Genomic DNA, 14892 nt, shown 5'->3' on the forward strand with positions numbered 1-14892 from the left:
ACAAAAGTTAAAAGCTCAAACAATCCCAGTTAGCAGACTGGATTGTAAACCTAAGAAGGGCATGGGCATTTCATGATGCACCAACACTGTGGCCAGCATGCATTACAATCATATAAGATCTTAATTTTGAAAAAAAATTGAGGACATCCTCTTGAGCAACCCTTAATTTTGCTCCTGCCACAATGCCTGGGTACGATGACTGCATTCATCATGCATCCAAAGTGGCGGCATAAAAAGGGGAATATGGAGGAAGTCACATACATGTACATATGGTGAAACAGCTTGTCTTGGGTTTGTTAAAGGCTAACAATATAGTGTAAAGACCAGTCACTAATGCAAAAAAAAGCTTACTTTGTTGACAAACTGGTTGATAGTTTTTATGGCGCAAATTCATATATAGTCTGTCCACATAGAAGTACAAAGTAAATAGACCTCGGAAACTGGAGGTATGAGAATAATTATTTCAGCACAATGCTTCTTTGGCGCGCCAACTGCTGCGCGATTTGTACACCACGCTCTTTACGTGTCGCGTCGCGCTCGCGTGTGACGCAAAGCATCGACCCCCGATGCCACAGATTTGGTTTGTACTTCTAAGTGGACAGACTGTAAGTATTAAGGGTTTAAATGGGTTTGCTGGTGGATTTATTCATTGACAAACTTGAAACTACTGACATCGAGATTCTGTTTCAAATAATGAACCAACTGCTACACAATTAAACCCTCTATTTTCAATGCAATAATCCAAGCTCAGCAACAAGTTTGACAAATTTGTTCAACAACTAAATTTGTAGGAAGAAAAAGAAAAAGTGAGATCTGTACTTTCTAAATCCTGAAACTTCGCCTGATTTTTTTTTTTTTTTTTGGGGGGGGGGCTATTTATTTTTTGACAATGAGCCAACCTGCTCCCGAAGCAGCATATAGTGATCATCGCATTCTGGCCTGCAAAAATAGAAATTGTACACAGCCCAACTGGGTCAAATATCAATGATAATCCCCAAGGACATGGGAGCATGCGTCTCCATTTCATGCCATCTGCTACATTTGTCACATATTTCAAAACTGAGCATGTAACCTTGCTTGTGTATTTTTTTTTTTTTTTTTGTAACTTCACTCATTTCACAATTTTAATGATATGGACACACTATTTTACTTACCTGATGTGTTATGTAGTAAAGATCTTGGCCAGCAAAATCCCACAAACTTAGTTCTACATCTTCATTCACTTCATTGCTTTCCCTCTCCATTGCTGAGATAACTTGCTCTGGAATTGCAGATTCTATTGAAGTGGCCAATTCTTCATCTTCTTCATCTACATGCATCTCTTCTATGGGGCTCTGCTCCATTGCCAAGCTTACTTGCTCTAGTATTTCTCTTGCTGAAATAGACCCAATAAGAACATTTAAAATTACTAGCAACTTGAAGTTGTGGCCATTTGCTCAGTTGCTCACATTATCCACTTTGATTCTGGTTAGTTACTCCTTAGTACCCATAAGGATCCAAACAAGCAAGTAAAACAAAATAATGAAAGTCCATTTGTTCCTGATAATCTTTAGCTAATAGGGCAAACTGAATTAGCCATTAATGTAAAGAGTATTCCCCAAAAGAAGCAAACATACAGGTAAATATCAGTAATGCTGGAATATTTTAACAGTGGAGGGGCCAGATTTGTTGAAGGTGACTTTGATGCATCTGTGTCACGCTTCCGCAATGAAGGGTGTGTCTGAAGGGGGATGTGTCACCCACAGAAGAGGGAGAATTTTTGAACATGAAGCTCTAAATGAAGCCATTTGGTGCACCGTTTTGACACTTTACAGCACGCCTTAAAATTTGGGTTCCTTTCCTGCCAAGCTAGTGTGGAGGCCATGCTACGCCCCATATAAATATTTTGTATCTACCAGTTTGTACCATGATTCTTGAATCTCCAAGTTCGGCAAATCGCTGCCATTCGTATATAAAAAAGAGAGAATGTTAGTACAAGATATCCTTGAGAAAGAACAGCTTTTTTTCCCATTTACAGCTGCTGAGTTATAGAAACTGTTATGGGACTAGAATGCCAGGATTGATGGACGGAGAATGCATAACTATGTGACCATGCCTGAAACAACAAGGATAAAAAGAAGGCTATCTCATTCCTTACGAATTTGTGGGTATGTTCTTCAATGGATTCAGATGTTCCTTCTCAGGTGGCAGCAAATGGTGTTGGTAACCAAAATAATGTTGACCATAAAAGTTTTTAGCATTACAAACTTGCCAAACTCCATTATTATGTACATAATAATGTACATAATAACTTTCACTACTGTAGTCCAGTCTGGTCTAATTGTTCAAATGAGCTCTCAAGTGCACTTCTAGTTCTTCACAACAGACTAGATAAACATGTATAATCCTGTCTGCTGACCCAAGATGTCCAATTAATGAGATGATGAATACTTTGAAATGGGTTAAACTAAATGACAGATGGAATAATCACATGTTAAAGCCTTAATGTACGATTTCCGTCAAATTTTGATTTTGTTATTCTTTATTAAAAATGTTGAAATAATATTAGTAATAATGGACGAGAAGGGTTACTGTCCATTTTAGGTTGAAATAAGAAGGTAAAGTGAAAGAAACCCACTGGTTATTTTGGCCATAATTTTCAAATTATGATAATATGTCGAATTTTGCTCTGTTGACCTACAAAGACAACAAATTTAGCTGATTCCATTTAGGTGCAAGTTGGGACATGTGTAAACATTACAAATATGCAATAAAAATCAGGTTTGAAAAAAATTATCCAATTTCATATTATAAGATTGTACATTATGGCTTTAACTCTAATCTTTAAATGTCTTAAAGGTACTGCTCCATCTTATCTTTCATCTCAGTTTACCTTCATGCACTCTGTTCATGCAAAAGGTACCAGAAGTCAAACTTTTAATTTATTATATGAACCATCTGGAATAATAATGCTGGTAAGCGCATTTTCCAAATGGAAACTCTGGAATAATCTTCCTGTTAGTATTTGTAATAACTTTGATAACACATGAGTATTTTCCAACTTACAAATGCTGCATTTGCAAAACCTGCCTTGAAATAATATTATTGTAAAATGTTGTTATCACTGTACATGGTGATGTTATGTAAATTAGTTTTAATTTATATTATCATTATACTCACATTTTGCTGTATTGTATTAATTATGTTACATTTTAATCATGATATGTTCTTGCAGGGCCTCCTTGAAAATCAGTGCTTTATCATTGAAGGGGCTACCCTGCCTAAAGAAAGTTTAAATAAAATAAAATAAAGTATATATTTGTGTTTGAGCTTGTAAGTTGCATAGCCCATTTATTCATCCAGAATTGCATTTAGTAGCCGAGTATACACAATTGTACCTTGTTTTATTTTGTAATTCTGCTCTATTATTTTGCAAGTAATTCAAATAAAAATAAAAATTATTATAACTTAAACATAATATTGTATAAAAGCCCATTTTAAGGGCTAAATAGCAAATAATGAGAAGAGTTATTGGTCAGTGAGTAGTTCGAAATTGTTGTTTGATGATTCTTCAGTATTTCTGTATTTGTTTGTTTTCAATTTTATTTGTTGTAACAGTTTGGTTTTTAGTCTTTAAAATTTCATGTTTAAAAGAATGCATAGTCCTGAAGAAGTCAGGGCTACTCCTGATGAAAGCTTGACAGTTCCAAACTTATCCGACAGCGAACCCGCTAAAAACTTACTAATTAAATTGAATAGGTTAAACTGTATTGCTGAACTAAATTGAAAATAACTACATGGAGTGCAATTTCATTCAGGACATCTGAACAAAATAAAGCATATCTTGGGAAAAGGAATCACCAATCAAGCCCAGCGATTTTCCTACAGGCAAAACAAACCCAAATTTGAAATAGTTGATTAATTAAATTTGCTCATCACATGCATTTCTTTCTTACACACCTGAGTTCACACTTACTATAGCTTAGTTAGAATTGCATAAAATTATCAAACCAGTTTAATACATTAGCTTGGTATAAATCAACATACCAGTCTGCTCTTCACTTGGTGATAGTTGTTGGCTTTCAATAGTGGTAGCTAACATTTCTTCTGGCTCCTGTCATGTGAAAAAATATTGATTTTCCCCAAATTAGTTGACATTGATATTTGATTTGATTTTGTTTATTTGATTTGATCGGGTTGTGACAACACTGGATAACCCAAGAAAGCCTCTAATGAAGCTTATTTCCATTGGGGTCCATTTGAACGCCGGGACGGGTTGGGAACAGTCAGGGGTTAACACCCTACTCTTTTCGAAACTGGCTGCGAGATACATGTACAGGTATGGCTCTCTGCACACGGGACCGACGGCTTAACGTCCCCTCTGAAGGACGGAGTACTTTCATGATTCATTTACCCAATTCTAAATGAACCATGGGGAGAGCGGAAGTCTGAATTTAATCTACAGATGTTGCTAATTAATTTCAGACTTTTTTTTTTTCCAAGTCAATATCCCCGCAAATCGCCACCGCCGGGAATCGAACCCAGGACCTCATGCACTAAAGGCAAGTACCCTAACCATTGCGCCACGCTCTCCCACAATATTAAACTCTTTCTTTTTTGGCCAGCCGGGCCTGCAACTGAAAAGTTTCCAGCCAGGGTGAAAAGTTACCAGCCCAAACATTTTGGGACAAACATCACCATTGCAAGTCACAAATTCACAAACACATACCTTGCCTACATCTGTATTGTATTTTGACAGCTCCAATTCAAAGGCACACAACTATGAATGGATTATGCTCAAAAATGTCTTCAATTTATTGTGTTTTCAATATTGGATGTGCCTGGCCTTGTGCCAAATGTTATAAATAAATAAAAATGTTATAAATAAATAAATTCAAATTAAAAAAATTCCTAAATGCTAAAAATCCCAAATCAAGTACAAAATTACTCAATTAGGCAACTGCATTTTGTAAAAAACCAAAGTACCACATTTTGAATTGGGAGCGGATTGGACAGTTGTGTTTTTTGGTATTATTTTATGAAAATATTAATTTAATGAATAGAACTGGCAACACACTATTTTTCCTCCAACCTAGGTGCAAAGGCCAAAATGCAATCCCTCGTTTGAAACACAATGCTATTCAATAATATATTTCAACATCCATCATGATTCATAATACGTTTGTATTTGACCTTTTGCAAAGGACATTGTCACTTACTCTAGTCGGCACTAGTGTGTATTGCCTCAAACTATTAGGAGTCAAAGTTGCCAGCCAGCCATGCCTGCAACTAGACTGCTAGTCAGTTACCAGCCTGCCCAAAAAGTTACATGCCAATGTCCAGCGCTATTTCGAACACTGTCTAAGTTTATATTTGTTTTTCTTTGCTCTTCTATTTTTTCACTCATTTTTATGCTTTGGCTAGGCTGGCTATGACATCACAATGATTCATAGCAAAAACAGCAAAGATACACTCTTAATCTTGCAAAAAAAGCTATGTCAAATCAATTATGCAAACGGGTATTAAAAATATATTAAAATTTTGATGATTAAAAGTTGCACTGTGTTGTTTAAAATAAAGCGTTGGTCAGTTACTTTTTTTTAAATACTGCATTGGTTAAAAAGTTCAAATACTGTATTATTTAATTTTACACGTTTATTAGATTCACTGATTTTTAACCAACATTTGACAGTTTTTAACCAGCATTGGACTAAAAGGGGATTTCTCGCCAACAAAATCGATAACATTTTATGTGGTGGCAAAAAAAAAGATACTTGTTGGATAAACTTTAAACAAGTTGGGCGGATATTGGTCACATGGTGCCGCATGAAAACGAGGCTGTTGCTTTCATAGGCAAATTTGGCATCTTGGCGAATGACGAAGTGAGACGAGTGGAAGAGTGGAAGAGTTGGGATTAGAATCTCAAATTGAAGTGTTCAAAGGTATGTGGCACTTTCTAAAATATTGTAAATTAATGTGTAATCAATTCAGTCTTCATGCACACAGTAACAGTAACACAGTCTATGAATGATTGATAGGCCAAATGGCATACACGTAGCCAGCGCTCGAAATAGGGCCGGTCAGCCGGCCATTGGCCTGTAACTTTTTGGCCTGGCCGGTAACTTTTCTGACTGGCATCTAGTTGCCGCCCGGCTGGCGGTAACTTTTTAAGGTCAAGCCCGGCTGGCCTGTAACTTTTGAGGCATATTTGAACACTGCACGTAACGCATTACGACTTAGTATGCACTATTATAATGCAGCAAACTGTTATGTACAATATACTATAATATAAATGAGGTTCTGAATATAGGGCCCGATTTTAAAATTATCAGATCTCGTTCGAGAGTCACAATAGCTTTATTATTCTACTACACATGATTACACATTAATTTACAATATTTTAGATTCAAAGTGCCACATGTACCTTTGAACACTTCAATTTGAGATTCCAGTCCCACTCTTCCAGGACATGTCTCACTTCGTATATGTGTTGATCATGAGTATATGTGAGTGGACACTACGTATACGAATGAGCCGTAAACTCGGCAAATTGTATTCTGAGTTGCAGTGTAAAATATGCGTGAAGGTCGTATTCATAGCTGTCTCAATTCAGTGTGACAAGTATCTCATCAAACACTGTTTAAATCAATCAATAATACTATTGCTGAAGAGGATAATAAGCTTCTACCTATTTCTGTAGAATAGTTCTTGTCTTTGTTTACTTTGGCCAAATCCTGTTCAAGTGGTAGATAACAAAGCATTGTTATTTGTCTAGGTATGTATAATCAACAATAACAATGAGAGGACATTCCTGAACCTTGTTGACTTGGGGATGATTTGAAATGACCGCCAATTATGACTGTTTGCTATTTATTACCAGAAATGTGGAAAAACAGACACATGTAGAACCGATAAAAACTAAAAATTTTGTTGAAGGAACAGAGTTCAACAAACCATAACCCCGCTTCTGGATATCGTTTGAAGTCAAATGATATACCATTTTAAAGCTCATGATGTATATTTTCTAAACACGAAATAAAACAAAATTGACCGGGGGCCGACTTTACGGCTGATTCGTGATGTCCAGACACATATGTTAAAAAAAAAAATTGTTGATATTAAAATTTTAACCCGCCCATGTTATGACGATCAAAATTAACCAACAAATGATTACGTGTTTTAAACAGTCCCTTGTTAATGTTTAAGCAACACTAAAAACTTTAACCCACAAGTTTAACCCACAAAATAAGATTAACCAATACGTGGTTAAACAATTTAACCATGTGTCTTATTAAAAACCGATTTAACCACCAAAGAATTTTAATCAACAACTTGTTAAAGTTTAACCAACAGCCATGGATTCACATTACATCTTCTCTGTTTTAGCCCATAAATGTGTATTTCACCTGGTGTGGGTTAAAAATATTAACCCACAAAGGTTAAAATTTTAACCCACGTTTTGGCAGTGTGTCTATTCATTTAAAACTTAAATCATAGCAAAGAAAAGTCTTATTAATTATGTTTCTTAAAATCAATTTTTACTGATATAAGTCATATTATGCTTGATCACACCACATACATAGTAAATCCAACTTATATGGTTGTTTGATGTGATTGATTAAATTTCTAACAAAATATTATATATAATGTTCAATTCTAGGCCTGTACAATGCCAACAAATATCGCAAATACTAGTAGCTATTTTAGATTTTTGTTTCTATATCAAATTATTCATGTTTTTCTGCTGATTGTGGTAATTGTTATTCTATAAATTGTACATTTGTGTGCAAATTGAGGGTGCTATCTACATATATTTTAAATATTAGCCAAATAGTTTGCGTAATTCTTTAGGTTTCCTTGCCATTTGTTATTTTTTTCTGTTCTAATACCATAATACGAGTGTCTACCCTTATAAAGATGCAAACAGGATTTAAGATAAATAGCACCATCATTGTTTTGACAACTGTCTACATGCCATCAAACAACCGTGCGGAAACATACCTGTAGATTTTTCAATTCATCCTTTAAGCAATCAGCTTGAGCATTAATATAAATCTCAATAGGATCTGTGAAATATAATTTAAAAAAATAATGTATATTTACAGTATTGGCTATCTTTCATCAGTTATAAATAGACACAGTAGGTGCAAAAGCTGGATTTTTCCCTCATGGATTTATCTATGGGGGGGTGCTCCCAACCTACTCATCTCTACCTTTCACCTTTCACTCTTTCTAAATCTTTTCTTGCTATAATTTTTTCATTTCGCAATCCAGTTAGCAAATATAGGCGAGTCAAACTAGTTGGCTTGGTAGGATGGTTAACATCAGATTTTGGCTAGGACAGTGGGTTTTTGTCCTTAGTATAGGGTATAGCGCCTGATCCCAGGGGTGATTACCGACTGTAATATCTTTCTGGGGTACAGGATATAGATCCCCAGTTTGATGGTGAAGGCTGGACAAGAGTTATTTGTTTGCACATACAACACAAGAACAATCAGAACAGAAGATTCCTTACAACATTTGTTGGAAGAGTTAGAGGAATTCAAGTGGGACATCATTGGTTTAGCAGAAACAAGGAGAGAATGGGAAGGTTTGGAAGAGATTGAAGGGGGAGCTTGGTTGTACAACAGAGGAGCAACAGAAGATGACAAAAAGGCAAGAGGAGTTGGTTTCCTGATACATTCAAAAATCAAAGACAACATTATAGAGGTGAAGAGTTACTCAAATCGGGTCATCTTACTAAGACTTCAGCTAGCTGGAAAGGAAGAGATGTGCATCATCCAGGTATATGCACCAACAAGTGACCATGATGATGAGTAAGTGGAGCAGTTCTATGAAGATATCACAAAAGCACTGGAAGAGCACAAATCAAATTATACCATAGTTATGGGAGACTTTAATGCTAAAGTTGGTAAACAACAAGAAGGTGAAGAAAATATCTTGGGAAAATTTGGAGTTGGAGAAAGAAATAATAGGGGTGAGACCATGATAGAATTTGCTGCCCAACACAGTCTTGTGATCACAAATACCTGCTTCAAGAAAAATGTGAATAGATATTGGACTTGGGAAAGCCCAAATGGCCATACCAAAAATCAAATTGACTTTATACTCAGTAGTCAGAGAGGTATTGTGAAAAACTATGAAGCCATCACAAGAGTAGATATCGCCAGTGACCACAGAATTGTGAGAGCCTGCATTCACATCAGCAGAAAGTTAGCCAGACTTAAATTCATCAAGAGCCAGAAAAAGAAGAAAGTTAACTTGCTTAAACTAAGAGAAAGGAATTAGAATTTCAAATCCAATTGCAAAATAGATTTCATATCTTGGAAGATGAACATCTCAACATAGATGACAGATGCAGCCTGATAACATACATCATCCTAGAAAAGGCAGCATCTGTAGCACCTCCAAGTAAAAGCTCCAAACAGAAGACAGAGGAGGATATTGAAATCGACTAATTGAACTCAAAAAGAAAGCAACTCAGGGAAAAAGATAACAAGTCAGCAAGAGAGAAAGCAGAATATGCTGAACTTGTTAAAACAACCAGAAAGAAACGAAGACAGAGAAATAGAAAGAGGAAGGAGAAACTAATTCAAAACATACTGGAAATGGGAAAAGGTCCCAACGAAATAAATAAAAAAAGTCGTAAGAAGGTCAGAATCCAAAAACTGCGCAAAAAAGATGGTTCACCAACTTCAAATAGGGAGGAAATCCTCAAAATATGTTCAGACTTCTATCAAGAACTATACAATTCACACACGGAGGCCAAGAGCCAAGAAGCCAAAAAAACATCCCCAGAAAACTCAGAATTACCAGACATCACATTTCGTGAAGTAGAAACAGCAATCAAGGAGATGAAGAAAAACAAGGCACCAGGACTAGATGAGATAACAAAGGATATTCTCGTGGAGGGAGGAAGTGAAGTAATAACCCATCTAGCAAAACTGTTTAACCAAATCATCATCAAAAAATGCATCCCACAATCTTGGAAGGAAGAAAAAATCATTCTTCTTCACAAGAAGGGAGACAAAGCAGACATCAAGAATTACAGACCCATTAGTCTTCTCTCACATCTGTACAAAATTTTCACAAAAATTCTTCAAAATAGACTAAAGAAAGAACTGGATGAACATCAACCACAAGAGCAGGCAGGTTTTCGAGAAGGTTTCTCAACCATGGACCACCTACTTGCAATAAACCAACTCATAGAAAAGTCAAACGAATACCAACTTGACTTATGTATTGGATTCATTGATTACGAGAAAGCATTTGATTCCGTAGAACATCAGGATCTGTTCCAAGCACTGAGAGAAATAGGAATAAATGAAGGGTATGTTTGTATTCTGGAGGATATATACACAGATGCAACATCTCAAATCCATCTGGATACTGACGTTTCTAAAATTGTTAAGATATCCAGAGGAGTTAGACAAGGAGATACGTTGTCACCAAAGATATTCACTGCAGCTATGGAGGCTATCTTCAAAAACTACCTTTGGATGAAAGAGGAATCAATGTTGATGGAGAAAAATTAACAGACCTCCGATTTGCAGATGACGTTGCCCTTACTACCTCAACAGTGGAGGATATGGAAATACAACTTAATGACTTGAACAAAGAAAGCAAGAAGGCGGGATTGAAAATGTACAAAGGAAAAACAAAATATATGACAAATATGGCAACAGATAAAAAGATCGTTATTGAAGATCAGGAAATTGAAAGAGTTGAGGAGTATAAATATCTGGGCCAAACACTGAGGTTACAGGATTGTTCGAAGGAAGAAATATTGCGAAGGATAAAAGCTGGATGGAGTTGCTTTGGAAGACATAAAGAAATCTTATGCAACAAAAATATACCCATGTCACTCAGAAGGAAAGTATATAATCAATGTGTCCTTCCAACAATGACGTATGGCTCTGAAACATGGTCATTAACTAAATACTTAGAAACTAAACTACAATCCGCTCAAAGAGCAATGGAACGGCAAATGTTAAACATCTCACTGCGAGACAGAGTAAGGTGCTCGACCATCAGACAGCTGTCCGGGGTTGCAGACATTTTGAGAAAAATCAAACAATCAAAATGGAGATGGGCTGGACATGTTGCCAGAAGAAATGATAACAGATGGACAAAGAGATTGTTAGAATGGCAACCAAGAATGGGAAAAAGAAGAAGAGGTAGACAGAAAAGGAGGTGGAGAGATGATATAACATCATATATTGGTACAACATGGGCGAGAGTAGCATTAGATAGAAAGGTATGGAGTGATCATGAGGAGGGCTACATCCAACAGTGGATTGACATAGCCTAGATAGATAGATAGATAGGAGATCTGCTGAACACAATTAAGTGTCACCTACTTTTTCAATTTTAAAAGTATATCTTTCAACAAGATTGTAGCATTTTCAATTTCTGTTTACCCCTGTATGACCTTTTGTGACCTCTAGCAGTCACCGGGATCCAAAATGGCCCCAAGTCATTAACCTTAGACCTTTATGCGTGGAAACATATGCTTCTATCCACAAGGGCACAATGCTTCAGGTTATCAACTGTACTATTACTATACCTCTATTTGGGACCTCATTCCAATCTGTCATGTGACATACATCAATAGTACATCTGGAGGATGGGTCTATGCCTTCTGTTACTTCTTCATTCTGATTAAATCTGAAAAACAATATTACACAACTAGAGATAATTTGCGTTCACAGAGCGCAGACAATCGCAAGGTATGTAACCCTTTAATGACCTTTTGACCTGACCTTTGACCTTAATGATTCCCGATGTTTGTTGTCACCGAAATTGAGCCCCATACCCCTTACAGAAAATGAAATTACGGTATAAGATTTGACCCCAGATAACCTCTGACCTGACCCCTGCAAAGTGTTCCAACATATTCCCTCTGGTCACCGAGTTTGAGCTTCGTACCCCTTACAGATGTCCAAAAAATGCATTTCTACATTGACCCCTGTATGACCTTTAACCTGACCCCTGCAAAATGTTCCCCTGGTCATGAGATTTGTTGTCACTGAGTTTGAGCCCCATACCCCTTACAGATGTCCAGAAAAGGAATTTATAAGATTTGACCCCAGCTTTGACCTGACCCCTGCAAAGTGTTCCAAAATATTCACCTGGTCATTAAGTTTGTTGTCACAGAGTTTGAGTCCCGTAACCCATACAGATGTACAGAAAATGCATTTCTAAAATTTGACCTCTGCATGACCTTTGACCTGACCCCTGTAAAATGTTCCCCTGGTCATGAGATTTGTTGTTTGTTGTCACCAAGTTTGAGCCCCATACCCCTTACGGATGTTGAGATAATTGTAAGATTTTACCCCCTTAATGACCTTTGACCCCAATTCTTTGTACAACTTTTAGACACTGGCTGAAGGCGATGCAGGTATGCAAGTGTCGACATTGTGTTATGTAATTTGTGGAAGAAGAAGCATTTTTAGTGAAAATCACATTTTGGCCATAATGACCTTTGACCCCGAGTTGGTCATGTAACATTTGTGCCCCCACCCAATGGTCCTTGTGACCAAATATGGTCACATTGGCCTAAAGCATATGGCTACGGTGGCTTGTTATAAGTTTGACAGAAGAAAGAAAGAAGAAGAACTGACCAAATTGGAAATTTACGATTGTAAATAGTACAATGGTAAGAATATTTTCATGAAATATTGACTGTTCCATTCATCAAGGCATTCATATTTCACCAAATGAAAACATTCTTTTCATTTCCATTGTACAAATAAAACATTCTATATTTGTTTTAACTTATCAAATTGGGCTATTCCAGTTAAAATTCACACTACCCCTGTGGAAGATTTTGGAAATATCTTCCAAATGTGGAGTATGTTTTTCAAATGTAATTGGTCAGGGTTAATCATTTTGAAACCCATACTCCCCCTGTATTAAAGCTTTACTTATATCTTCTACAACTGGAGTGAGTATTTCAAATGGAAGTTACCCAATTGTCTATTCTATTCAAAACTTATACTCCCTCTGTAGAAGACTTCACTCTCTGTTCAATTAGCTTAGATTCTTTTTTAAGATATTTGAAAAAATAAAAAATTGTGGTCAAAGTCATCAAAGAAAAGTGTTAGCACAGCCTTAGATCCAACATGATTTATATTTTTCAAATTCCAAAGTTCAATTTAAAATCCCATATCTTTTCAATTTTGCCTCATTTTAGGCAGTTACTTGGGTCCACCAAAAGGGTTCGTGACCTTTTCACAAATCGAGTGGGACGGTCCATTCTCAACTTAGGGCATAGACCCTATCGAATCTGTCCACCAATCTGTCCTGCCATTTTCAATTGTTATACCGTTCCGGTTATTGGATAGGGTCTATAACAATAAGTGATGATGGTCGACATACACCGGTGTTTGTTACACCAAATTAGGTGAAGTTCTGCGAGGTATGCGCGATTATGTATAACATTATTCCGAGCATTATTTTTTTCCTAAACAATGACATTAAATGTATGGATTTTGTTCTTGTTTGAACTGGTTTTATCGATAAAATGTAAATTGAATTTTGTTTAAGGGGACTCGATCTTTTGTGCGTAATTATAGAGGGCCAGGGGATTCACTCTATCATTAAAAAAATTATTTGAAGAAGTCAAAGAGCCCTAGGAATAAAAACTGTAGTAAAATTCACGCCAGATACAATTTCTTTATACGACAAAAATTAATTTTTGTAATTGATCAAAAAACAAGCGTTCTATATCAATTTTAAATTTAGCCTGAATCCGTAAATATGGTACCTCTCGCCCTTTTTTAGGTCAAGGCTATTTTTACCATTATGCAGCGAACCATTGTTGAAGCTATTTCACATACATGTACAAAACAGTCTAGAGAAAGAATGGGGACATATAGTGTTGAAATATCTTTTGTTGATTTTGAATGATAATGTCACGAAGTCGTAAATTTTAAGGTCAAATTCCTGAAACCAAAACAAAACATTGCGACGCATAAATAATTCCCGACTTACATAATTTCATCATCACATCAGTGTCTTTATTATTTGTTTGAAACCTTTCCCAAACGTTCGTGCTATTTATGCATAAAATGGCTAATCTATCTTTACAAAAAAAGCGTCTTTTTTAGTAAACAAAAGGCTAAAGATGGCATTATGAGATTTATCTTTTATCATTACACTCATCCGCTCAACTGCCACGGTGGCCGAGCGGTAAAGCGCTAGACGCGTAATCGAAGGAAGTTTAGAATCGCTGGTTCGAGTCCCAACGAAGCATGTGGAAACTTTTTTTTCTTCAAACTTCATGATCGCATTCCGAAATGAGTCACTTGTCGGTAAATCATGTATCGTATCCTTAATACCATATCATTCCTTCCCAAGAATAACAGCATTTGCTTGATACTTTCAGATACAGTGACTTTACAAGCCGTATTGACCTTTTAAAATAAACAAATAAATAAATAAAGTAGTAAATAACTAAAGAAATAAAGAAATAAAGTAATAAATAAATAAATAAATAAATAAATAAATAAATAAATAAATACGCAAGAAATGTATTTATATAAGCTGGGCCTATTCTGAAAACCTTCATCTTCACATTTTTATAATTTAAGGTAATGTTTCAACAGGGGTTTCAACACACATGACTGGCATAGCTATTTTGCTGGATAATACTTCGTGATGTGGATGGTCAAATAAATACTGTTTCATCAGCGCATCTAATTATTCTGATGATCGTCCCCATTTCACTAAATGGATTGATTCAAAAAAGTTTATGGTACCCGACGTTATTCGGCTTTTTATACAGATATCGCGGGAAAAGAGCAAAATTGAAAAGAAATGGGGTTTCAAATTGAACTTTGGAATTTGAAAAGTATAAATCACGTTGGGTCTAAGGCAGTGCTAACACTTTTCTTTGATGACTTTGACCAC

The 14892-nt window shown here is 36.1% G+C and overlaps 1 protein-coding gene across 1 annotated transcript in view; it reads right to left on the reverse strand.

Moving 5' to 3' along the window:
* Window positions 1-14892, reverse strand: part of LOC140164306 (uncharacterized) — a 69123-nt gene that overhangs the window by 24561 nt on the left and 29670 nt on the right. Inside the window, exons 11-14 of the mRNA XM_072187579.1 lie at window positions 11546-11646; window positions 7981-8045; window positions 4027-4093; window positions 1155-1375 (exon numbers count right to left, since the gene is read on the reverse strand). Coding sequence (XP_072043680.1) covers window positions 1155-1375; window positions 4027-4093; window positions 7981-8045; window positions 11546-11646 — 454 coding nt within the window. The remainder of the gene's footprint in view (window positions 1-1154; window positions 1376-4026; window positions 4094-7980; window positions 8046-11545; window positions 11647-14892) is intronic.

This window comes from Amphiura filiformis, chromosome 11 (genome assembly GCF_039555335.1).
Source record: "Amphiura filiformis chromosome 11, Afil_fr2py, whole genome shotgun sequence".
NCBI classification, from domain to species: domain Eukaryota; kingdom Metazoa; phylum Echinodermata; class Ophiuroidea; order Amphilepidida; family Amphiuridae; genus Amphiura; species Amphiura filiformis.